General features: G+C 38.0%; 1 protein-coding gene across 1 annotated transcript; it reads right to left on the minus strand.

Annotated features, from left to right (window-relative positions):
• Window positions 1–4538: 4538 nt before the first annotated feature.
• On the minus strand, window positions 4539–24602 carry LOC139724124 (synapsin-3-like). The gene is made up of 5 exons (XM_071635326.1): window positions 24394–24602; window positions 16604–16661; window positions 9813–9904; window positions 6469–6625; window positions 4539–4652 (listed from the first exon to the last, which is right to left on the minus strand). Exons 1-5 carry the CDS (start codon window positions 24600–24602, stop codon window positions 4539–4541), a joined length of 630 nt encoding a protein of 209 aa, XP_071491427.1.
• Between the last annotated feature and the right edge of the window lie 1172 nt (window positions 24603–25774).

Raw genomic sequence — 25774 nt, forward strand, 5'->3', positions numbered from 1 at the left:
TCACCTAACAGAGCCTTCTCCATCTGCTGAATCCACATCATGAAGCTTGGAGAAACTTAACTAAGTCATGATTATAAGATCACCACTCTAGATAGGAATATACCAAAAAAAAGTAAAACCAGAAATGTTTGCTTGTATTTTAATTTTGCAAATTTCTCAAGAGGCAAGATTCTTAAATGAAAATGTATGTGAAAAATCTTGTCTACACTATATGCATTGAATGCCAGTGGCAATTTGCATAAGTTTCTATGCCGCAAAAAAAAAAAAAGGCCATGGGCTCCAATTTGTAACAATTTCATGCTCCGATAATATCTTGCTTTACAGCATCAGCCACAGACAAAAACAATGACACACCTATCCCTGAGATGTGAGATATGTTTCCTATTACTTTAGACTATATGTGGCAATGATTATTATAGTCTAAAATTATTCGACATAGCAGACAAAACTGTGAAGAACATTGTATCCTTGCATAAGTTGTTGTTACTACATATCAAGAGGCTACACAAAGCATAATGAAACGTCTAGGCCATATATATTTTGCAGGCATAACGTTGGACATATGAGACAATTTTGCAAATAACTGAATTCATGATTGAGAACTCCTGTGATTGAATGAGAAATATGATCTCTTTTCAGGAGAAAAACTAGTGATTTCCGACATTGGATATGGTATACAGTACATCTGTGTTACAACAGTCCATATTTGTACAAGTTGTTAATTTTGCAAACACCACTCAACTCACAAAATTTGCAAAAACAAAACAAAACAAAACAAAACATGAAAAGCACTACGAAATATATGGTGTATACAGTATGTCAGTAATATGTTTTTGTTACTGCCTTTACCACAAGCCCTCATTTCAAATGCTTCTTCACGGGCAAAAAGCTGTACTCAGTGCTTGGAGACTATGGTATTGTCACCATGCATGTAGGCACTCAAGGATAGGGTACTTATAATCATCACACTGCCATCAACTTGCTAGGAAATGAAAGCTAATGCATTAGATCATAATCATTCCAGAGATTGCATGTCGAAGGTTAAGGCAGAAATTGAGCAAAGATCATTTTGCTAGATCTCAGGAAAGATAAGCTATAAAGAAATTTATATCTACGTTTTTATTAAACATTTCTGAGTGATTGTGCAACAGAACAGCTCTTTTGTGTGAATCTAAAAGGTTAGGAGCACTTGATATGTCATCAATGAGCTAGAAAGAAAAAATGACCAAAACCATGAGGCTTTGCCTCCATATGAATACTTGCAAGAGATTCTGCAATGCAGATACTCACGAGTGGCACTTAGAATGCAGAGTTCAATAAATCTTTTACTTTGCAATTCATATTTAAACTACTGTAAAATGAGGAATGTTTGCATGCATCTTAATTTCGCGAATTTTGCAAGAGCCAAGATTTGCGATATTAAATATGCACGTGAAAGTTCTTGTCTACACTATATCCACTGAATGTTAGAGGCAACTCGCAAAAATTTCATGCCGCGAAAAAGGCCGTCGGCTCCAATTTGCGAAAATTTCATGCCGCAAAAATATCATGTTTCACAGTATATTGATTATCCAAACAGTAAAGTATAAATTCTGAGAGACTTCCAGCTGCTAATTCCTTGATATGCAATGAAATAATGTTCAAAGAGAAATTTCAGTTTATTTTGTGAGATGTATAGTTGAGAATGATGGGAAATAACATGAGATACTGCATGCTGTATATACATACACTGATAATATGATGTGGGGATTATAAGGGAAGGAGGAGCTTGTGCATGTCACTCAGCCCAGCTCACAGTATGAATCACTCCTCCAGCTGATATCACCAGACACGCCTCCATAAATATTTGTGCAGATTTGCAGCCAGCACTGCTACAAATTGTCATCGGAGGCCGACGTCCACAAAAGCTGTCATCCCCAGTCCACTTCTTAAAAGAATGAAGCTCTCATATCAGACGAGCCCACCAATTCATCATTGCCTTCCAAATTCCAACTGTGCCTCTTTTAATGACGTTGTAAACTTCACCATCTGCACCAATGGACTGATTAATATTTGTATATATTCATCACTTTTAAGGTAAACCCTGGAAGAAACCCTAGTAGTCTAGACAATGGCTAAGTCATCATTGCTTATCTTTCATGTTTAATAGAATGTCTTAGTCCCTAGGGGCATAAATATTAATTCTCATTCAATGACATAGTCAGTCACCTCCACTATCATAATTATTATCCACCATCAGTGCCAATGGACAAACTGCTGATAATCAGAGTATCTCCTTGGAGAGAAAGTCATAATCATGTCAATTTCCAGCAAGCATTGCCATTCTTTCATCACAAGCACACCACAGGAAAGAGGCGCATTGGCTCAGAGGCCAGCGCCATCTGCTCGAGACCAGGCAGGTTCCTGGTTCAAATCCCGTAAGGATACCGATGATGACTGATGCAAAGTTGGAAGTGTGACCATGCCTCCTTTTCTGCCACCCTTCATGAGATATTGTGTGGTCATTCTGATGGTACGATAGACAAAGTCCATGACCTAATATGAGGGTTGTTCTATATTACTTCTTATAAAATGTAACCTAAAAGTAAGACAGTCCTCACCAGAGCTCACATACTAGATGTCACCAGTATCTCTTGGTCAATCCTTCTGAGCTAATACTGTAAATGTCAACATTTTTGGCCGATTAATTTTTCATGCTTTGTGGCTCAAAAAATTATTTTACAGGTTCTTGAATTCACACTGCACAATTGCTTTATGAATTGTTGGGGGGGTTTTTTTGTTTTGTTTTTTGTTTTTTTTAAATCCAGTTTACTCACAAAAAATGCATGAAAATTGTTGTACGACCCGATCCACTTGAATGTACTACCTGCACAGAAACTGGTGCATACACACATGCACAAATGAATCTTTCTCATAGTACTGGGGCACACACACACACACTCATACCAGGGATACATCACTGCTGAAGCACACAATTCGACCCATTTTAAATGTGCAGAAAAAGTTTTGAAGATATTTTTGCACGTTATAAAATTTAGCCAAAATTAGTGCAAAAATGAGCAAAAATTGTTGTACCAAAAATCATGTTAACAGTACTGCTAATTTGAAATATCAACACCTAAGTATGTGGCGCCCCCAAAAAACAAACAAAAGATTAATAAAATTTGGCCACAAGATTACCACTCAATATCTGCACATTTTGTATCATATTCTCTGATAGTTTACACACTTTTCTCATAGATTTACACTCTCTCACTTTGACAACATCAGTTCAGGATCATAAAGAAGCTTACTGAAAGAAAAACTGAGACAGGAGGTCCTCTGATGGTCATCATGCCCATCACATACTCAAGGGAAAGTACAACTGGTCATTCATTTCTCTCACACATATACCCTCTAACTTGCAAACTGACCTGTCAAGAGTCAGAAGAAATTTAGACTGAGAGAGTCTGTTGAAGTTGCTGTCACTCTCAACAGACAGTATATATAATGTGTCAGTATTTTTCTCACACATACTGTAAAAGTGGATATTTTCGCGCGACTAATTTTTCGCGCTTGGCCAGGTAAGAAGAGTTTCGCGTGTTTTTAATTCAGCGGAATCAAGACATCATGCATAGGAATATATGGCAAGCAAAAATATTCGCGTGCTTTTATTTTCGCGCTAGTTTCTGGTTGCGCGAAATGCGCGAAAATTTCAACACCGCGAAAATTTCCACTTTTACAGTATGTGACCGTGCACGTCAAAACGAACATAAAGTCGCACACACTGATTTTGCGTGAGGACTGAAAATAAGTGAAATGGGTCAACCTAGCCGAACTTGACTTTTTCATATTTTCTGAAAGAACGGGTCTTCTTTTACATTATGCTAAAATTTGGTATCATAAAACGGGCAGGAAAGTGTGTTTTTTAGCAGTTTATCTCGAACATTTTTGGTAGAATAGTGTGATTAGGTGTGTCTTTAGAATCCCTTTTTCATTTCTGAAAAACCTTGTCCACACTCTTCACTTTCAACTCTAATAACTTTTGAAAAGGTAGTGCTACTGCTTTGAAAGTTGGCATTAATTACGGACAGAATGTGTTAATGAGGCATGTATAATTCCAGTTTAATTTGATAATTCCTTCATTGTTGTTACTCTGGTGGTTCACTTCCTGTTTTTTGTCCCATTCATCGCACAGCCAGCACAGTTTGGTAAAGATTAAGCGCTTGAATAGACACTGTACTTCAGAGCCTCTTTTCTCAGTTCACACTTTTCCTGAGTTTGTGCTTTCTTTCCAATATTTAGATACACGTTGTAGGTTAGGAGAGTCTATTTGATTTGAGTTATACATCATTTTAAAGCTTAAAGTCTGCTGTTTCAGAATATGGTCTTAACTAAAAATTCATATCTGGCGACTTTTTGTTTGTTTTGAGGTGCAGGGTCACATATACTACCAAATTTGCACACCACCAGTCAATGAACATCAGAAATCATACATCCAACGATCAAGTCTCACAATGTTTGATACCTGTTTGGTATCTTCAAGAGACATTGACTGTTTAAGGACTGTTCCGCACACTCACCATTTCGCGATGGTTGGGAAAGAAAGCTTGGTCGATGAGGGGTAACTTCTCTCGCCCATGCTTTTCCTGAAGCTTGTTGAGCTGTGAAAACTGGGGAGAAATGAAAAGAGATTCAGTGCAGTAGATGTGGTATGTGATGTAAAGACAAGACGTCACAAGTACAATTTTCATCTGCATTGAGAAAGACCAATTCAATTCAAACTACTGAAAGAGCTAAAATGGCCCGTTTATTCATTACACTGAAGATGCCAGTTGAAAATATTTCAGAACTTTCATAATATCATAGCTTATCAAAAATTGAAAAAAAAAATAATGCTGAAGATTGCTTTCAGAGATTTTGACAGGCTGACCAAAGAATTAAAGATTTGATTTGATTTGATTTCTGGATTTTTCACAAAGTACATAAAATTCTACAAAAAAAAAAAAAAAACTTCCAAAAATAACTTTACATTTGAAAGAATGGCACAAACTTGAACATAAATACATGTTTTTACTTTACAGAGCAGGGGAGATGACTTCAGAAGGCACATATATTCAGTGTCACTTACAGATACTGACGTAGCTAAATTCAGAGCCTGAAAAGAGTGGCAAGGAATCACAAAGAGTAAAATGCAAAATGCCTGAAATGCCAAGAATTCAACTTTAAAGGGACTGTACAGTACTGGTTGAGGTGGGGATTCATGTTTTGAACATTCCTACATGAGATAATGAGAAACCTCTTATGACATATGAAAGAGCATGTAATTTTAAGAAGGATTCAACGTTTATTTGATGAAAATTGGTTTTCATATGGCTGAGATATCAAAAAAAAGTGATAATAATAAAAGGCGACAAGCCACGCCTTTTATTAGGCTCTCTTTGTTTCACCTTGTTTTTGGATATCTCAGCCATCTCAAAACCGATTTTCATCAAATAAACTTTTGATACCCCTTAGAATTGCATGCTCTTTGACATCTCATAGAGTGGTTTCTGAATATCTCGTAAAACGTTAAAAGCTAAATTCTCACCTCAACCAGAACTGTACACACCCTTTAATACAAATTGCCACAGGCTTTAGTGAGATGCCATAAGCATTATCTGATATCCATTGGATGTCACTGAAACAAATCTTCATGAAATAAACTGCATTTGAAAATAACTGTAACTAAATCTGGGCTTAATGTACAAATTCTACATGGACAATTTTTGACAGAATCCCATTCCCTCCTATCTCGCCCCCCAAACAAAAGAGAAGAAAACAAATGAAAACAAACTAAAAACTGTTCCTTAACTCTTTATGTGCTACATTCGCACCTCCAACTCAGTCGACGGCGTGCCAACTTCGCATTATTTTGCTCAAAAACACAAAGCCGCCCAAACGGACCGATAAATCGCCAAATACCACAGTACAATGAAAGCGTTTCTCGTGATTCCATTCCTGCCACGGGGAGCTTGATGTTATGTGGTAATTGGCTATCAGGCGATGCTCCCTACTGGATTTGCGAGTATATTCTAAGTTTCTGGCACTGTTTTGCGTGCAAAAGTAATGTCTCTACAATGATATGGCTACTGATCATTTGAAAGAAAAACGATCATAGATTTGTCATACAATTACATCAAAGCAAAGTTCGGCATTTTCTCAACAACTTTGCTCATTACATTTCCAGGGTAACAAAAATCTACTTTAACTTAAGGAGATTTGTAAAGCGGATTGTTTCTCCGAAGCATGGTTACATTGGTGTTTCAGAATAATGTGGCACACAGGGGGTTTACACCATGGCACATAAAGAGTTAACCCGTTGAGGACGAGTCCCGAATATACTCGGGCAAGTGTCTATGGGAAATGCATGTTGTAGCAAGATCAGCCTGTCCTCAATGGGTTTTAAAAGAATGTGTGATCTGAGAAGTCATCAAATTGAAAGCTTACCACCCAGGGCTTGTCCATAAAGTTGTAGACGACGTGCCAGGAGTTGACGCTGGGCACGTTGCCGTACTGGAAGCCAATCACCAGATTCCGCCAGTCCTCCTGGACCTCCATACTGCGAGCATGCTGGCGTACCAAGACAAAATCGGGCTTGAAGGTCCTGGATGGAGAGAAAATTGAAGTATATGGCATGACTTATTGGAGAGATGGTTTGATGGACAGAGAGAGGGAGATAGGTGGAGTAAGTGAGAGGAATAGATAAATAGAGAGATAGGTTATAGATAGGGGAATATAGATAGATAGATAGATGGATAGATAGAGAGGGAGATAGAGGGGGTAGATAGAAGGGACAAGGGCGAGCAGAGAAGGAGGGGGAGAGATAGATAATAGAAGAAAAGAAGTCAGTATACTCAGCAAAAAAAGTAAGTTCCCCCCTAACATTTTTGGATATATCTCAAAAAGTATTTTACGGATGTTCATAATTCGAACGGGAATGGATAGGGAATTTCATTACTCATAACATGAATGGCATATCATTGCCACCAGATATCATTATTGGTGTAAAAAATCACATTTTCTGTCAAAATGCATGGGAAAAAAAGTTGCACTTCAGGCCATAGAGAGCATATTGTATACATTTCCTATGTAAGTTATCAAATGATCTTTTTAAATTGTGTAATTCTCAGGAATTTCTTCAGGTACAATGTGCTCCCCTATTAAACAGATGTTATGCATACTTTTTGAACAAAAGGCCTTCTCAATATGAAAATATTGGTAGAAGCCATGTGATTTGTAATTCCAATTCAGGTTGATCACATTAATGTGCCTGTGGGCATTTTGCATCATGCCCTCAAGTTGTAGATCAGTTTGCTGAGGGAAATGGCATCGAACGTATGGAGTGGCCTGCAAGATCCCCTGACTGTAATCCAGTAGAGAATCTTTGGGATATCATTAAGTGGAAAGCGAGCAAGAAGTTGAAAGATGACACTTCACTGCAAGAATTTCAGCGCATCTTGCAGAGAGCATAGACCAACATTGAGCAGCGCCAAGTACAAACTTTAGTTAACAGTTTGAGGAGGAGATGGCGGCTGGTCATTGCGGGTGGTGGACATATCAATTATCAAATACTTCACTATATGCTCATGAAAAGAAAGAGATAGAGAAATATGCAATAACCCATGCTTAAATGTTCAGAATCATGAGTGATTGTTTGATTATTTGTGTAAAAGTCATTGCAAATCACTAAAGTGCAACTTTTGTTTCCATGCATTTTGACATAAAATGCATTTTTTCACACCAATAATGATATCTGGTGGCAATGATTTTCCACTCATGTTATGAGTAATAAAATTCTTTATCCATTTCCGTTTGAATTATGAAAATCGTTTGAATACTTTTTGAGATATATCCACAAATTCTAGGGGGGAACTTACTTTTTTTGCTGAGTGTATATAGACCAGCAGTGAGAAAAAAAGAGATTGAGAGAGAGAGAGGTCCAACCATAGTGAAATGAAAAAAAAAAAAAGGATAGGGTAGTTGATAGAGTGATGTTAAAATAGAGCATAAGAGATAAAGGCATGACTGAGAAAATGGCAGATAGAGGAAATACAAGAAGGTAGAAAGTGAATATTTATCACACGAAAGGCTACGTTGGATGAAACAAAGAAAAGCAGGGAAAAGAAGATAGGAAGACAGAATTAAAGAGAGGGTGACAAAGGAAGGAAAACAGATGAAAAAGAAAAAGAAAGCACAGCAAAAATTACAAAAATTGGTTGTGAAAAGCCAAAAGCAGTGGAGTTGAACAAAGATATGGTTAAAGGTTAGAAAAATAGAAACAGAACAAGAGGAAAGCAAAGAGGTCAGTGATATGGAGAGAGAAATAAGCCATGGAGCAAACTGAATGACAAATTGGAAAAAGGAAGAAGAGAAGATATTATGAGAGATATAAAGCAGGGAAAAAAGGAGGAAATAGATATGAAAGAGGGAAGCATTGGAAACCTACTGTTATGTCATTTATGCTTGTCAAATAAAAGATCCGCAGTTGTATAATTACCTGTCAATGGTGAATTTCGCAAAAGTTTTCAATTTCAATTCATTTTACATTACAACAAAACTACTGTTTGCACCCTTTTTGTGACATCTTCCTTATATTTTTCAATGTTATGTAATGATTTCTTCCAGAATGTTACCTTGTTCTTTTATTTCATTGATTAAACAGGCCTCTGATAGTGAGAGCCACCGCAGGGTCTTTGGAAGAAATTTTGCACTGCAGCAGTGGTTATTAATGCTGCATGGTCTCCAAAATGAAATGCTGCCCTCTCTTGCCCACTACACACTTGACGGGGACCACCTCTGAGAGATACTGTCCCCTTATTAGTTTGCTCTACACAAAATTTTAATTACACCCTGCAACTGTTCTATTACAGCATTGCCGTCCCATTCATTGTCTGCTGAAAGAGAAGAAAGATTGCAAGTCCAAAATTTTACTTGGTTTTTTTTTTGTCACTATTGTTTTCTTTTCATCTCATAAACAACGTCCCTATTTAAGTGATGATCACAGTTAGAGAATGTCTATCAATTCAGGAGTTGCAGTTAATGTTACATTTCTACCTCTAAATGCTGCCCTCTACTGGTCAATATGTAAATGAGGGAGAACCCCTCTCCACAGATGAAGCCTGTACCCACAATGTTCATTACTGATAATGGGACATTCAGAGTGTGGCCCAATTAGGTCGCAAACTCAGATAATATAGCAGTTGTGTACTCGTGCTTATCATTCCATTAATGTGCCTTGGTAATTTCATTAACCTCCATTTTGCCACCCGACAGCACATTAACTCATTCTGCTAATGGATATTGGAGAAGGTGGCACTTTGTGAGTAGAGGCAGTTCTCTTGAAATCCTAATGTGAATCTCAAAACATGCCAACTTAGCCCTGATCATTGCTTGATTCATAATGACATTTGACATTTCTTTGCAGAATGATATTTATACACCTGATTTTACTTCTTCTTTTTTTTTGCCAGAAAATGTCACAACTCCATTCCACTTTTATCAAAATGCTTCATCGTCTAAGAGTTTGCTGTTGTTTAAGCTTGCTTTTGTAGGCTTTCATCAGTCTTTAAAACAATTATTGTGCTCAAAAAAAAAAAATGGCTTCAAGTCCCCTATGAAGTCCTTGGTAATAAAGTGTCTTACCTTGGGGCACGAACACTGCTTCCACAGGTTTCAAACCAGGATAACAAGATTAAAAGTGTAAGGGCTAATCTGCCAAGCCTCAACTTCTTATGAATTTACTCACGAAGTGTTGTCAAAAAAGATGCATTTTTTTCTCTCGCCATAATTACCTTACAACTCGCTGACCCTGCCTGATGCCCCGCATGTCAATGGTCACGCCAGCGTCACTGTATGCGGCCAGGTTCAGCTCCGAGAACTCACACTATTGGACGAGAACCAAGAACAGTAATAAACATTGAAAGCCTGACAGGATGATGGTGGGGTATAACACTTGATCCTCAAAACACACAAAACTTTACAAACTTGCACTTTGTCTTGAATTCATAGTAATTATCATTCAATACATGCAGTTTTGATTCATAAGGCTCCCCCGCCAAAAAAAAAACCAAAACAAACAAACAACAACAACAAAAGAAGAAGCTAAATGAATGAACTGAGCTGAAAAATCTGCAAAAGGCAACTTTCAATTCCACCAATGATTTTATGCAAGACCTTTCACTCAGATTTGAATGGGTAGGGATTCACTTTCCTTTTTTTCTGTGCTCAATATTATTCTCCTCGTAAAAATGCTAAAGCACTATCTAAAACATAATAACGGACACCTTCCATTCAACAATATACAAATGACGCACATGTCTGAGTGCGTCAGTCGGAATTGTGTGCATAAAGTAACTATGGAATGCTTAACCCACGAGGCAAAGCCGAGTGGGTTTAGGCTAAATTCCATAAATACCGCATGCACACTATATTCCGACTGACGCACGAAAAGACATGTGCGTCATCTGATTTATAGAATGGGTAATTTTCTTGCCAAAAACCCATTTTTCTATCGTGTTACCCGATGACAAAATTACTGGATGCATTTCCTTTTGGCTTGCCGTAAACGAGCATGCATCAGTTTTTACTGGACGCACGGCCAGCCATGCATCCAGTAAAAACTGATGCATGGTTGTTTTAGCCAATAGGCGTCTCGTACTGAGTGCGCGAACGCTTGCTTAGTGCGCGAACCTTTGTTACAAGTATGTGTACTCTTGCTACAAGTGCGCGATAACATGTTTACCACTGTGACTCAGCGTGCGGCCAGTAAAAATTAACACATAGCTCTCAACCAATCAGATCGCAGGATTCTCGCTACCCATTCTATGAAAGTTTTTATTCAAATTCATGAAATTCTTCCGTTGAGATGTTTTCGTTGCAACTGATTGACATATTGCCCTACAGCGACATACATTTGTAAATAAGCACTTAATTGATCAGTGTTTTAGAAGTAGCCATGACAAAAGAAATAATGGGCGTACGTACTCGAGCAGGATTCAAACCTACGACCTCCTGATCTCTGGACAGGCGTCATCTTCACTAGACCACCGAGTTTCCGCCCAACAGCAAGTGTTGGTTGTATTTGTCAATCAGTTGCAACAACAGTTTTTTTTGGTTGTTTTTTTTTCACATACAAATGTCTTAAACTTAATGACATCCCCAGTGTTTTGTGAAATTCATATCACTACTTTGTAATCTAAATTTGATTTTGAAAATTTAATTTTCACATTTTTTGTTGTGCCGATGAATTTATTGCTTGGCTACCTCAGAACTGACCTGCAGATTCTCAACAGTAGGCACGAAAATCTAGAATTCACATTAACATACTCATCATCTCCAATTTCATGTTGATGTGTTAATGGTCTACAGTGTAAGTATATCCCTGGCAGATCTTGGTTTGGAACCTTCCTTGCAAAACTCAGTCTGTAATCAAAGAGGCTGTTGAATTTTCATCGTGCTAAGCACAGTAAACATTCCACGTCCCGAACTGCCGTTGAATAAACAATAGGTTCGGACGCGCAAGCTAGGGGTCCAATGATCCCTAAATGCCATCAAAACAGAAGCCCGATCGGCGTGTGAAATATCAACCGCTCTCGGCTCGCAGGCGCTTTGTTGTGATTCATTTCCTTTTCACAACTATATCTGGAGTAATGGATCGGACTGGAATGCAAGATTGGAATATCTTAGGAGCGGTAACTACAATAGATTCATATCCGTGTTCCCCCGTCACCCCTCCCATCCTATGCCCGACTCCCATAAAAAAAGGCAGAAAGAGAGGTCTTTCATTATTTTCCTTAAGATTCACTTTACATGGTATAGAACACAACTACTAAAAACTGAGAATACAATTGAAGAATTTCATCACAAAATGGGATAAATGCCATTTTTAAACATCATATAGTAAGTTCATAATCAAGATATAGCAAAATACAACCTTTCCATTTACACCTTACTTGCTACATAACAAGGAATATTCTTGAAGTTATTGTTAATAATATTCCATATTTTCTTATTATTTTCTTTGTCTTTCAAAGGTATAATCGCAAATATCTAAATCGACAAAAATGGAAGTTACTCATTTTTCGATGAAACTCTTCAAATATTCACCAGAGAAGCCACTTTACAAGTAACCAATACTCAGTCGAGTAAATTTGTGTACAACTGTCCAATACTCAGTTGTATTGGTAAATAGTCACTTAAGTGGATATGTGTACAGTTGACTTATCATAACAATCAAAGTGCAGAAACAGCAAACATGCACCCAGCAATACATCAAAGCAGAGAACTAACTACCATGTCCTTCAAATCTTACAAAACAATTGAGTATGTAAAATTAATTTTTAGAAATGAAGCAAACAAAAAAAATCACTACACATCTGCATTAGATAGCAGAAATCATGAAAATATTTTGCTCTGTCTTCTCTTAGACTATCATAACTCAGATAAGATAACTCAGATAACTCAATTAGTAAAAATACTTAAAGGACAAGTTCACCTTCATAAACATAAGGATTGAGAGAATGTAGCAATATTAGTAGAACACATCATTGAAAGTTTGAGGAAAATCAGACAATCCGTTCAAAAGTTATGAATTTTTGAAGTTTTTGTGCAGTACCCGCTGGATGAGAAGACTACGGCAGTGTGTGAATAACTTAGATGTCACATGCGTACAACAATATAAGGAAAATATAAAGAGAATTTCACAAAATTCCATCTTTTGAAAAAAGTACACATTCCCCTGACTCGTTACCGATAAACGTTATGGGTAATATTATTCCCCCTGCCTTTAGAAAGAGGCAAGTCAATTGCTCTTTTGTTATGCGAAAAAAAGTGAAAATATGTTGAATTTTCTTTTATATTTTCTTTATACTGTTGTACGCATATGACTCACAAGTTGTAGTAGTCTCCTCATCCAGCGGTTCCAACACAAAAATTTAAAAAATTCATAACTTTTGCATCGATTGTCCAATTTTCCTCAAACTTTCACTGATGTGTTCCACTAATATTGTTGCATTTTCTCAATCCTTATGTTTATGAAGGTGAACTTGTCCTTTAAGTTCAGTGCATTAGCCATGCAAGACAACTCTTTATCATATCAGAAACAAAAATCCTCTTGCTCAAACCCTTAACTTGCTCACAGAGCATTTTAAACATTACAAAGCTGTTCTTATATGCTAGTGCGTGGTCTACTTCAAAGGCAAAGATAATTGTCTAAGCATTTGCATCAGAATAGTAACCCCGCCTTTGTTTTTTTCTGCTATAAGTGGACCCTAAATGGAAAAGAGATAGATGCGGTTAAGTAAAAGACACACCCACGTGTAGAATTAATCTGATCTCGGCAGTGTGATTGGCATTTAATCAAGTGTGATGTCTACGAGTGTACTAACAAACCCGGGACTCCATCAATATGTGACCGTGAATCACAAAACCAACAAAAAGTTGCACACTGTGATTTTAAGTGCGGACTCAAAATATGTAAAACGGGTCAAACTAGTGGATCTTGATTTTTTTTTCATATTTTCTAAACGAGCAATTCTTCCTCTACATCATTTCACAGGTTGGGATCATAAAATGAATTGGAAGTTGTGTTTTTAGCAGTTTTTCTAGAACACTTTTTTGTAGAATAGTGTGATTAGCTATGTCTTTAAATGCCCCTTTTCAATTCTTTCAAATCCCTTACACTCTTCACTTTCAATTCTACTAACTTTTGAAAGGATGATGCTGCTGCTTTAAGAGTTAGCATTAGTAATGGACAGAATGTGTTAATAGAGCATGCTGAATATCAGCTTAATCTGATAACCACTTCATTGCTGTTGCTATGGTGTTTGACATCCTGTTCTGGGGGTTTTTGGGTGTTTTTTTTTTTTTGTCCCATTCATTTCACAGCTAGCAAGACTTGGTAAGATTAAACACTTGAATAGACCCTCCGAGCCTCTCTTCTCAGTTCACACTTTTCCAGAGTGTGTGCCTTCTTTCCAATATTCAGATTGGTTAGGAGAGTCCATTTGAATTGAGTAATGTTTCATTTTACAGCTTAAAGTCTGCTCTTTCAGAACCTGCCCTTAACTAAAGATTCATGTTTGGTGATCTCTTGTAGATTTTGTGATGCAGGGTCATGTATGCAAAATTGCTTGAAAGTGACACATGGATCAGAGTTGAACTGCCCCAAAGGGAATTGATAGAATTTTTTTGCAAACGTAGCCAAGACGTGACAAACGACAGCTGAAAAAGGGCCAACTCAAGTACGGCATCTCTCAAACGGTGGTTGGCTTCAGAGTCTGGAAAGCGGGCAGGCAGACTATTTCACATGATTGAATTAGCTCCCCCGACGATCGGAGGAGATAACATGCTCATCTTCTGGATGATGAATCACTCCCGTGTAAACACTCGTGGTGGTAGCAGGAATCTGGGACGGACAACATTATTTTTCCGGTAGGAGGATAGATGTATACTGATGTTGATGTAATTAAAGTGAAAATCAACTCTTTGGTCAGTTTGAATTATAATTGACTTGTCAAGGAAAGTCAAAACCAACAGAACAGTGAGAGGTTCAACGAAGCTGAGCCATAAAATATGAGAAAACCATAGAATTCCAAAATAGGACAAGTTTGCCCTTGCCGGTGATATCAGTCATAGTGGTTTATGCAAATTATGACCAGGTCAAAAATCTCCCGATCGCTTGCATACAAAGTCATTACTAAATTCCCTTTTGACATGAATCATTGGATAAAGAAATAAATCCTGCTCAGCAACTTGTGTGACAATTTCATTGTCTTGACTTTTGAATGGAAGGAGGCTATAGTCAATGAACTATTGAGAAATGAATGGTTTTATGACATATGAATATAAACTGATGAGAGTTGTAAGACTATGACATCAACCCCTTTTCAAATATGAATGGATGATTGTCAGAGATGTTACAATATTGCAATACCATGTTTAACTATGATATTCCATAATTATTTCATAATTTGTTGATTTTTTTTAAATGATGCCCTTACTGGTCTGTTTGTTTGATCTATAACTTACTTTTCCTATTAAACCCTTCTGTCCTAGGGACTTTGGAAGGTGTAATGTTATGGGGTTTGCTGTGCCAATCGGAGCTCAAAGCACCTTTAAAGGGTTACAGTTCCATGATCACAGGTTGGTGTTTCCCTTTAAGAAGAAGGGGGAGGAAGACCAAGGTGAAATAAGGGGGCACCATTGGGATAAGGGAGGGGTGGGGGGAGCAAAGGCATAGGGGTTAGCACACAGTACAAAATGAGGCAGTATGATGGGGTGTTGGTGAATACACATCAGCCGAAGCATTGCCCAAATTCAATCAGTTTCGCAATCTCATGGCTATGGGCAGAGAAGATATCTGGAGGAAAGGGGATGATGGGGGGGGGGGGGGGGGGGAGGAGGGAGAGGGAGGAGGGGAGCAGTTGCCTCTGTGCTGTGAACATAGGAGAGGGGGTTAAAAGATGGAGGGCAGGTGAATTAAGTTGATGCCCATGGTAAATGTATCCGTCTTCAGACGATGTGCTCTGTAATTGCTGTGTAGGAGCAAAACAAGGGACCTGGGAATTGGATTGGATTGGATGGGAGAGAGGTTCTGAGCGAAATGGGGGGGGGGGGGCATGTTTATTCGTTGCTGCCAGGACTAGGAGCTTCCCGTAATTGTCTGCGAAGCCTTGTGAGGACAGGGAACACATTTGTGGACAAAGTCACTTACAGCACTAGTTGAAGTTTGAAATGTAGTGCCAGAGAGCAATAAGAGCTCAAAAGTCTAAGTGATGCTGGTTTGGATGCATTTCAAATAATACCACGACAATTACAATATGCATTTCCTCTTATTGTGTGCATGCAGTCACTGCCATTATAATTATCATCTTGACACCTTGCTCACCAGTTGATACTTTCAGCACATGCGCTCACTCATCAATTGCTGCTTTAGGCACAAATGTCAGTAGACATGCACACAGAGCCCAGAGCCTTTCTTTCCATATTGTTGCACACACACACACTCACAAGGTCACTAATCACAACATTCCTGGTCTTTTCATGAGAATGAATGTAAGGATTTTATCTACAGATGAAGTTAATGACCTGACCATCATCCCTTGTATGAGATGCTCATTCATGTGAAATCTGCTTTACAAAATTCATGGACTTCTAAATGACTTATTTCAACTCTTTCTAATTTGTTTGTTTTTTTCTGTACGATTCTTCAACTAAACCATTTTGAAATTTCATGCTTCACTCTCAAGATGTCAGAAATAAACCCATATCTGAAACTACAAACTTCTTGACTACACTGCAACTCTCCTAATGTGTGTCTCTATGTTCAGTATGTCTCATATGATATTAATTTGCCAGTCTGTGGAGTGAACACAGAGAGATCAGTGGGTGAGGTTTGATACTGAAGTAACTTTATCAAATGTCTAACATGCAGTACTGACTCATGGTTCTCTTTGCTGAGACAGGAATATACAAAGCTTGCATAAAAGGTGATAATAAATCTCTGATAAAGACAAATAGAGAATAAAAAACATAAAAACCTTTGTTGAAAATGATGAAAAACCTGGTATTTGTCAATGCTTACCTGTTCCACCTTGATTTCAAATTCACCATGAATCAGTTTGCCCTTGAAGTACTTTGCCCTGCAACACATACACAAGATAGAAGGAAAGAACGCTGATAAATCATTATGATGACAAAAACAAATATTGCATCTCTGGTACAAGTTGTATCGCTAGCTCAATTATACCACATTCACTTTCTAAACACTTAAGACTCTCATCTGAGTATCAAGGCAATGTACAAATGGTAAAGCACAATGTTGACAGATCACCATTTTATAAAAGAAATGCAGTCATCCCAAACATTTTGCCTCTTCCTCAGAGACTGTGACCACACACATGATTAACTTGATTGAAAAAATAATTAAAAAATAAATAAAAGTAAAAAGTACACATTATTTTTAACAAGAATGCTATGCATCCTCTTCTTTTAAGACCTGAGTTAGTATGGTTCAAACATACATGTTGCATTTCCAAATACCAAACACATAATGCTTATTCTATGATAGCCATATCAATGTCAAAGATAAAAATGTTGATGGCCATACTGGCAGTCAAGATATCACCAGTGATGATGAGGATGATTGGACATTAAGATAAACTAAAGATGATCTGGACGCAGTATTTGTAACCCGCTACAACAAAAAGGTCCTAAAGTCGCGCACGGTCGAAGCCGTGAAAATCGAGTTTGAAGTCAGAGCATTAAAATTGGTCAAAACTTACGATTTTCTGATTTTGATATATTATTGGAGTCTAACATGTCTTCTATCATCTGTCGAAATTTTGAAGCAAAATGATCAAAGGAAAGACCAAAAAAATAGCGTTTTTCTGAGCCATGTTTTTTGGCATTTCAACGAAGCAGAAACTGGTACGAAAATTTTGATGGAGTGCCACAGATAGGTTCCGCCCCTAACAACGACCAGAGTGATCTCATTGGTCAGTTTGTTGCTTGCTGCTAACCGAAGCGTGAAGCTCGCACACTGCCCAGTTGACTGGTGTGTGCGGGCCGGGTGCGCTATGATCAGCCACTTCTCACATCCTGGTCACTGATTGGTTGGTGAGACCGCGGACGCTGATGTGCTTGAATGAACTCTTCGGAGGTTGCTAGGGCTTACCTTCTATTGTCCAGAGGTGAAAACTGACTTGCGTGTCCCTTGCTCGCGATTGCGTCGAAAGGAAGACTTTAAGGGCGCTTTTCTCGAAACAGTGATTTTTCAGACGTCTCGACATGCTTTCTTTTAAACATCGATATCTCCGCAGCCGATTATATTTATAAAATGTGTTATATATCAATTTAAAGCAGAAAGATTAGGGGATTATATCATGCAATTTTCAAGTAATCGACCTCGCCCGACTTTAGGATCATTCTGTTGTAGCGGGTCACATTTGTTTTAGGTACTAGTGCCAAGGAAGGTAGTATTCACATCTGGATCACTGAAGGATTAAGCTTTGGTCTCACCATCAAAAAAAAGAAGTGGGTTATTTGTTTTATAAAATGTCCCCCATTTACTGCAAACAAAGTATTTTTTATGTTTTTTCATATTGTGAACAAGGTTTTTCTTTATGTTTCAGTTTAATTACCAAATTAAAATCTAGCCTAGGTGATCAGGTCTACAAGGCTGAGGATGTCAGTAGTGCATTCTGTTCAAATAATATATTTTACGTTGCACCCATCATAACTTGAAGTCTCGGTATCGTGCATGCAGGATGCCAGGGGGAAAATCAATGTATGATGGGCCTTGTGCATATATGTATTGAATATTCTTGTGACCTCATCCTTGCAGGAGTTGTCGATGGCAATGCCAGTGGCATCCACTCAGACCTTGAAGAAATGGCGATTTCTCTCAGTATTGAAAAAGTTCTATCCTATGTAGACAAAAAAAAAAAAAAAGAGTACAATCCTATGGTAATTTTCTTGGTATGGTTCACAAATTTTTAGAAGTCGGTTGTCTGACTTGGTTGGGAACTATAATATTTTTTGCTGTGTGCTTGCTTTTTAACCAAGGATACTGCACAAATTTTAGAATGTGTGAAATAATAGCTGAAAGCAGTGGTGAAAAATAAAAATATCAATGATAAAGCAGATGAGGCAGTCAATATTTACTGTAGAGGTTACAAGATCATAGTCACAAATGCAACAAGGTATGTACAACTTACAGTCTTGTACACATTTTAATCACTATTAGTTGCCGGATCTGACATTTAAGCGATCAGGCAGTGCAACTTAGACAAATTCCGCTACACTCACTCCTAACTATCAGTGCATAAACAGTTCATAGCCCAGCATGTGAGAGAGAGAGAGAGAGAGAGAGAGAGAGAGAGAGAGAGATCATGAGAGGCAGACGATATATTAAGAGTTGATGACAGGTCGTCGTACATGGCTGAAGATTCTCCAAATCTATACCCAACCTGGTATATATTCCATGCCGAGAATCAGCCAGCACATGTACAATAGATACCCTGCAAACCTAGCCACTACGAAGCTTGGTATTTCATATGTTTTAATTTGCTTTTGTTTTCTTATCAACATGGGTTTGAGGGCAAAGGGCAAATAAATAGATGCTGACTGATTTTTATGATTGCACCTGCAAATGAAATATGGTTTCTTAAATCATACGTGTAGATTGTGGAGATCATAATCATACTAGACACCTAAGACAAACAAAATCAATATGAACAGTTTTATTGCAAAATGAGCTAACTCTATTCTTGTTAAGTTGAGATATTTTTGATTAAAGCTGCTGAAAAAAAGAGAGAAAAGAATAAGAAAATACAGGATATTCTTAATCATAACTTCTAGAGCATTCCTTGTTATGTTACAAGTGAGGTATTACTGGAAAGGTTTGATTTACCTATATCTGATGATGGGCTTACTATGAAATGTTTAAAAATGGCACTTAGCTCACTTTGTAATGAAACTCTTCATATACTCCTTCGTGTTCAACTTATTTTATTTGTTTTCATACCATCAGTGCTAGGGTTGCCAATTTAAACCTCAACTTAATGATTTGTGACAGTGCAGAAAAATCCATTACCTTGCTATAACCAAAATGTTGAGGTATGAGTTTTCTTCAATTTGTCTCCCTCTGTTGAAATGAAATTTTTGAGATCAGAACTGCCAATCTGCAATATTAAGAAACATATAAAAAAAAAGGAACCCCTCTGCTCCCCTCTGCTTAATAATCTCTTGCTTTCATTTAACCGAAATGTTGGAGTAATCAACATGCTTGTTAGAAACCTAAGACACATTCTTCAAATTAAACAAATTTCTCTTTGTAATGGAAGAGAGGTTTAATAATGAATGATGACATTATTAAAGCTTGAGTCAAATAAGGAGCAGCAACAACAAAGACGTAGCCTGTGTACAAAGACCACCCATTGAAGCTGGAGCCAAGTAAATTCCCCCTCAAATGTTAAAAATTGAAGTGAAACAACACAGTTTTACATGGCTATTGAGCATGACATATAATGAGTGATTTCTTTTTTTGTCTTTTCTTCTTTTTTTTTACGAGAGAGATATTTTCAAATTTTTCAAATTTTAGAATTGAAGTGAAACAACACAGTTTACATGCCTATTGAGCATAACACACAATGAATCATTTCTTCTTTGTCCTTTGTCCTTTTTTTTTTTTTACGAGAGAGATTTTTCAATTCAATACTTCCCATTCAGGCGAGACAAATACGGCAAGCTGAAGCCCAGTCTCGTCAAGTGGGAGATCAAATTTGGGCTCATCGGTTGGATGTGGCCCTATCTCTTCACTTGTTTTAACAACCGCGTCAACTTCCGAGAGGTCCAAGACCTAAAATCAAATTATACGTGGAGCTCCCTTGGGAAAAGGAAAAACAGGCGTGCGGATCGGATTACTCTGTCCGAGCTGTGTTAATGCTGCTAATGTACCCGAGGCCTGTTCCCGTATTCCTGTCATATCAGTGTCAGGTAATGCGTCAGAGCAAAAATTTCCCTTAACGTGGAATCACCTTACACAGACGCTTCACAACTGTTAGTCCAGTATAATTGATAGGGATTCGATTCCATGAGAAATTTTCGTCTGCGTCCCCATATCCCCTTACGGAGAGTGAGACATGGGGGGGGGGGGAGGGGAGGAGTGGTTTCGGTCTATTTGACAACAAAGTAAGGGTCACGTTAGCTTGTCTCTCAACATCAACAACATACTAAACTTCAGTAGTCGGAGGTACAGAATTCTAAGCAGTAACATTCACATAGTTGACATAAATGTATATTTGAAAATGCAGAAGTTCATACATTTGTGTGTGTGTGTGTGTGTGTGTGTGTGTGTGTGTGTGTGTGTGTGTGTGTGTGTGTGTTGCATTTAGCTCATCCCACATAATTAGGTGATCCAAGTATTGATTTAGTGATTGTAAAATTTGAGTCATGATAGACAAGATGTACGATATCCATAGGCACTCATCACATTATTCAAAAGTGGTATGGCAATCCACACATTGTACACATGCTCTGGTCAGAAATGTAATTGTGCTCTTTTCATACTGACTAGCATGTATTGTAAATGTAGGCGTGAGGAAGGTGGGCTTTTGCCGGCTCAAAGATAGTCTTCGCATTATTGTTGGAAACTATGATCCTGACATACACTTGACAGACGAGCTCTGGTATTTCACAATAGGGATCAAATGAAACAGTTTAGATTCATCTGAATAATATCAGCTGAATCCTGGCACACTGAGGCAGCACTTCTCTGAAAAATGCCATCACCACTTCTACAGTATATGTGACAGTGCACCACAAAACGAACAAAAAGTCGCACTCCTTGATTTTATGTGAGGACTCACAAAAGGTAAAATGGGTCAACTAAGTCAATATTATTTTTTTCATATTTTCTGAAAGAGCTACCATTCTTCTACATCATTCTTAAATTTGCGATCATAAAATGAACTGGAAAGTGCATTTTCAGCTGTTTTTCCACAACCCTTTTTTGAGAGTGGTGAGATCAGGTATGTCTTATAAAGGCCCCTTTTCATTTCTTGATAATCCTTTGCACACTCTTCACTTTCAAGTCTGATATCTTTTAAAGGGATGACACTAATGCTTTGAAAGTTGGCATTGATCATGGACAGAATGTGTTGATAAAGCATGCTCAATTTCAACTTAATCTGATAATCCCTTCATTGTTGTTGCTCCAGTGGTTAACATCCTGTTTTTTGTCCCATTCATCGCACAGCCAGCATGGTTTGGTAAAGATTAAACGCTTGAATAGACAGATAGACCCTGAACTTCAGAGCCTTTTTTCCTGGGTTCACACTTTTCCAGAGTGTGTGCTTTCTTTCCAATATCTAGATAAGTTAGGAGAGTCCATTTCAGTTGAGCTATACATCATTTTAAAGCCTAGAGTCTGTTCTTTCAGAATCTGCCCTTAACTAAAAATCCATGTCTGGCGACTTTTTGTTTGTTTGTGATGCAAGGTCACATATAATAATGTTGCAAAGCTTCCACAGATAGTGGATAGGTCAGTCAAATTTAGAATGTCCAACACATCTGAAATAGTTACAAAAGTTTTGATAATGCACACACAAAGGTGGTCAATTCATTTTCACGTCACAATTTATTTTTATTTTACTTTTCACATTTGTCATATTTCATTCTATACTGTGGATTAATAAAGGAGTGGATAATCATAAAATTACATGTAAAAACAGTAAACAAATATAGAGCACCTCCAAAATGTTCAAGATGATTCTTTGAAAGATTGGTTTCTATGTTGGTGGTTATTAGGCTTAACGATGTCCAATGCAGAGTTTCACAATCTGGGGCCCATTGCATAAAAGTTGCTATTATGGTAACTTCCATGGAATTCTTGATTTTGATTTGCTGTTGAGTATTGTTACCATGGTAGTTACCATTGGATGGCAAAGTTATCATAATAGTAACTTTTATGCAACGGGCCCCTGGTTTGTGGTTGCTGTAAGCCTCTCATTGTTCTAAGGGTATCTCCCATTACAATTATTTTTGCCTGGGGAAAAATAGCTTCAATTCCTTTTAATGTGCTTAACAATGCAATGATTCTCACAGGCATGTTTCAAAGAGGATTCATGACACCTTTGGCAGTAAATATCTAGGAAAATATTCCTCTCATAACAATAAAATTTACAAATGTCAATGGCATTATATGGTAGGCTGCCAAAGGTGGCAGCAGAGTTAAAATGATCTCTACCTCCACCATCAGTAACAGGTGGACACTCAATAAGGTGGTCACTAATGCAGGTTTTGTCTTTTCGTGGTGTACATAAAGAACCCAAGATCAAATTTTCCCAGCATCACCAGTGCATTCACAGCTGCTGGCTTCAATTCTTGCATCCTCGATGAAAAATACGACGACATTTGTCAGCTACAAAAAAAAAAAAAGAATCAATCTTGACCAGTAGAATGCATCCGATCAGAAAAAAGTCCCTCTTTCCCCCCTCTTTTCAAAGGATTTTTTGGTACTCCAGTAAAGTGATTAGCTTCGGGAGCTGCCACAGAAGAGTTCTGGAAATGCACGGGTAATAAAATGGCATCAATCCACTACACCTTATGACAAGATCATCATTTATTGAAAGGTTTGTGGATTCAGACAGCAGCATAAATCCATTACCAATTACTCTTGGGAGAATGTGTGCGTCTTGCCTCAAAAGAACAACATGGCCGCTTGCATAATGCCTGTCCTATTAATGCAAAGTCAGATTTATACAGCCATTTTTACAGACTTCACATTTTGGCAGTAAAGTAGCAGAGCTAAGCGTTGTAGAAACCACATCTTAGCTCGCCTCGGTTGACTGAAAAAAGTTGAGTGACACATTAAAAAAAAGGTTAATTGCCTGCTAAATGTATTGAACTCTTACATAATCCTGTAAGTGGATACTGTTGTTTGCAAATGTAAAGTGCTATTCTATTTGCTGTAAAAGGTACTTGATGCATTTTAATGTAAGATACTACTTTATGTTCAGGATGTAAGTAGGATGATGGAGGGGGGTTATCTTTGAACACATCATTATACATTATTATTATCAGACACACTTAGTATGATTACAAATCTTAGGAAGATATGAAATTACTGCCATGTGACGGGAATAACACCGTTCCAATAAAACTGAACTTCACTTTATTATTCATGTATCTGTTTGTGTGTTTGTCATCCATGTTTCTGCAGTGGAGTAAATGCCTTTGATAAAAATGATATTAATAGCACTTACATTTTTCACAATTTCACAGACACAGAATCTTTCCAAGAAAATTGTTGCATCTTTAACCTATTTAAAGAAACAAACTGCTTGTGAAAGTTTTCCACTAATCTACTGACCAAGTTGTAGTCTTATACAGTACCTTGCCTGTCAAACAGGAGCTTGCTATGTTTGGTGTGTCCAGAAGTTTGTAATGGAAGCAAGACAAGGAGAATAGGCCTCCACACACAGACACACACACACACACACAGAAATGAACACGCAGTGTAGTAATCCTAGAAATTGTTCAAAGCTGCTGGGCTTGTTTTGCCCAAACAAAAGGCTACTGAAAGCAAGACCTGTAAAAACACACACGCACACACACACAAACACACACACATTCTCCTCCCCCTCTCTATTTTTCTCTCTCTTACATATGTAAACACACACACAAACACACACACTTCACATGCATACAGCTTATTGGACACAAAGACACATGCACAAAGTACAGAATAAAGATGATGGGATGCTCGTAATGATTACAGCAGCATCACCCTTTGTCTGATGTTGTAATCCTAGTGTCTCTATCAGACAGTAAGTACTTTTATTGGATAAGAGAAGGACAGGGGTCACTTACCAGTCTGTGTGGGGGTCATCAATGACCAGGAGGGTCTTAAACTTGCCCTTGTCCTGCCGCGGTCCCGTGCCCGAGAGTGTGCTGAGGAACCCCAGGCTCGTGTCCCGGCGGGGCATGGTGGGGCTGCTGGAGTTACTGATGGCCGTGCGTTCCTTGGGGCCCTCCTCGCGCCCGATGTTCTGGAAGTAGCCGTCCGGCAGGCCGGTCATGGCGTTAGGGTCAGAGAACCTCCGGCGGAGATAATTCATCATTGCTGACTGATTTTTTCTTGTGTTTCCTTGGTGGTTGGAAAGGACAAAATATTGCTGAGCACGAAACAGAGTATTCATTGAATCTACAGAAAAGCTGAATAGACTTGAAAAGAAATTACGTGCAATGTACCTACTCTTAGCTTTCAGTTCACTCTACCACTTTCTTTTTTCTCTCACAATTTTTCTTTTATGGGGGGGGGGGGGGGAAGGGGAGGACACAAGCCAAATAATTCTTCTTCTTTTTTTGCTCCTTGTCCACTTATATGCTCACTACATACTCTCCAACAATGGAAACATATTTTGTGTTGTGTGTTTAAAGCAAACATATTTACTTTTATTTCATCTTTTAATGCAAAGATATTCATTCTAAATTGGTTACGACATCATATACACAGCATAATTTTAAAAAGTCCCATAATTAGAATGCACTGGTGAGTTTTTACCATTTGTATGCATGTAAAATGAGGTATGAAGAGAGGGACTTTGGTGTAGTGTGCTATGGATTAAGGAAATTACATAAGATGAAGGGAGCTATTGATTTCCTGTCATCATCATTTGCTTGATTTGTTGTTGTAAGCTAGGAGATGCATGGACTTACCTCAAAACTCTATTGCTCCCGATTCCCAGCGGCCAACCTTGAATCGTAATCCTACAATGAACTCGCAAAGCAAATCCTCCGGCAATGGCGAGTAGAATCTCTTCCAAAGGAGGGATGTTATTCCACCAATGTTAAAGAAGGATGAGGTTTGCCCCTTTAAGCACCTCTGAAATATATCCAGACCAAGGTCTTTGAGACTTATGAGATGATTTACATTGGTTGCTTGATCTACCACAAGTTGTCCATGAATTTTCAAAGCTGGTAATCTCTACTTATCTCTACTACCGTCTTTCAAGCTGTCGCACGTGCAACTTTCACTGTGGAAGCAATAGGCTACAAAAATTTCACTTAAGAAATGCTGCAGCGATGAGACACATCCAAAAGGGTCTTAGGTTGATATCCACTATTGTGATATATATCCGATTATAGATCCCAAGAAATCCAGGCTGGCGACAGCTGCAGCATCCTTGTTTAAGAACTGGACAAGAATCGGGCTGATTTCAAACACTTGGTCAGAGGTTGGTCAAGCAAA

Source organism: Diadema antillarum, unplaced genomic scaffold, assembly GCF_040938485.1.
Source record: "Diadema antillarum isolate AM-2024a unplaced genomic scaffold, OU_Dant_1.0 scf00000207, whole genome shotgun sequence".
Taxonomy (NCBI): Eukaryota; Metazoa; Echinodermata; class Echinoidea; order Diadematoida; family Diadematidae; genus Diadema; species Diadema antillarum.

Coding starts and splice junctions, on each gene's coding strand:
- LOC139724124 (XM_071635326.1), bottom strand. CDS start 24,602: ATGACCGGCCTGCCGGACGGCTACTTCCAGAACATCGGGCGCGAGGAG. Junction 6,626..9,812: donor CAGGGTCAGCGAGTTGTAAG/GTAATTATGGCG, acceptor CTCTCCATCCAG/GACCTTCAAGCCCGATTTTG. Junction 4,653..6,468: donor TTATGGACAAGCCCTGGGTG/GTAAGCTTTCAA, acceptor ATTTCTCCCCAG/TTTTCACAGCTCAACAAGCT.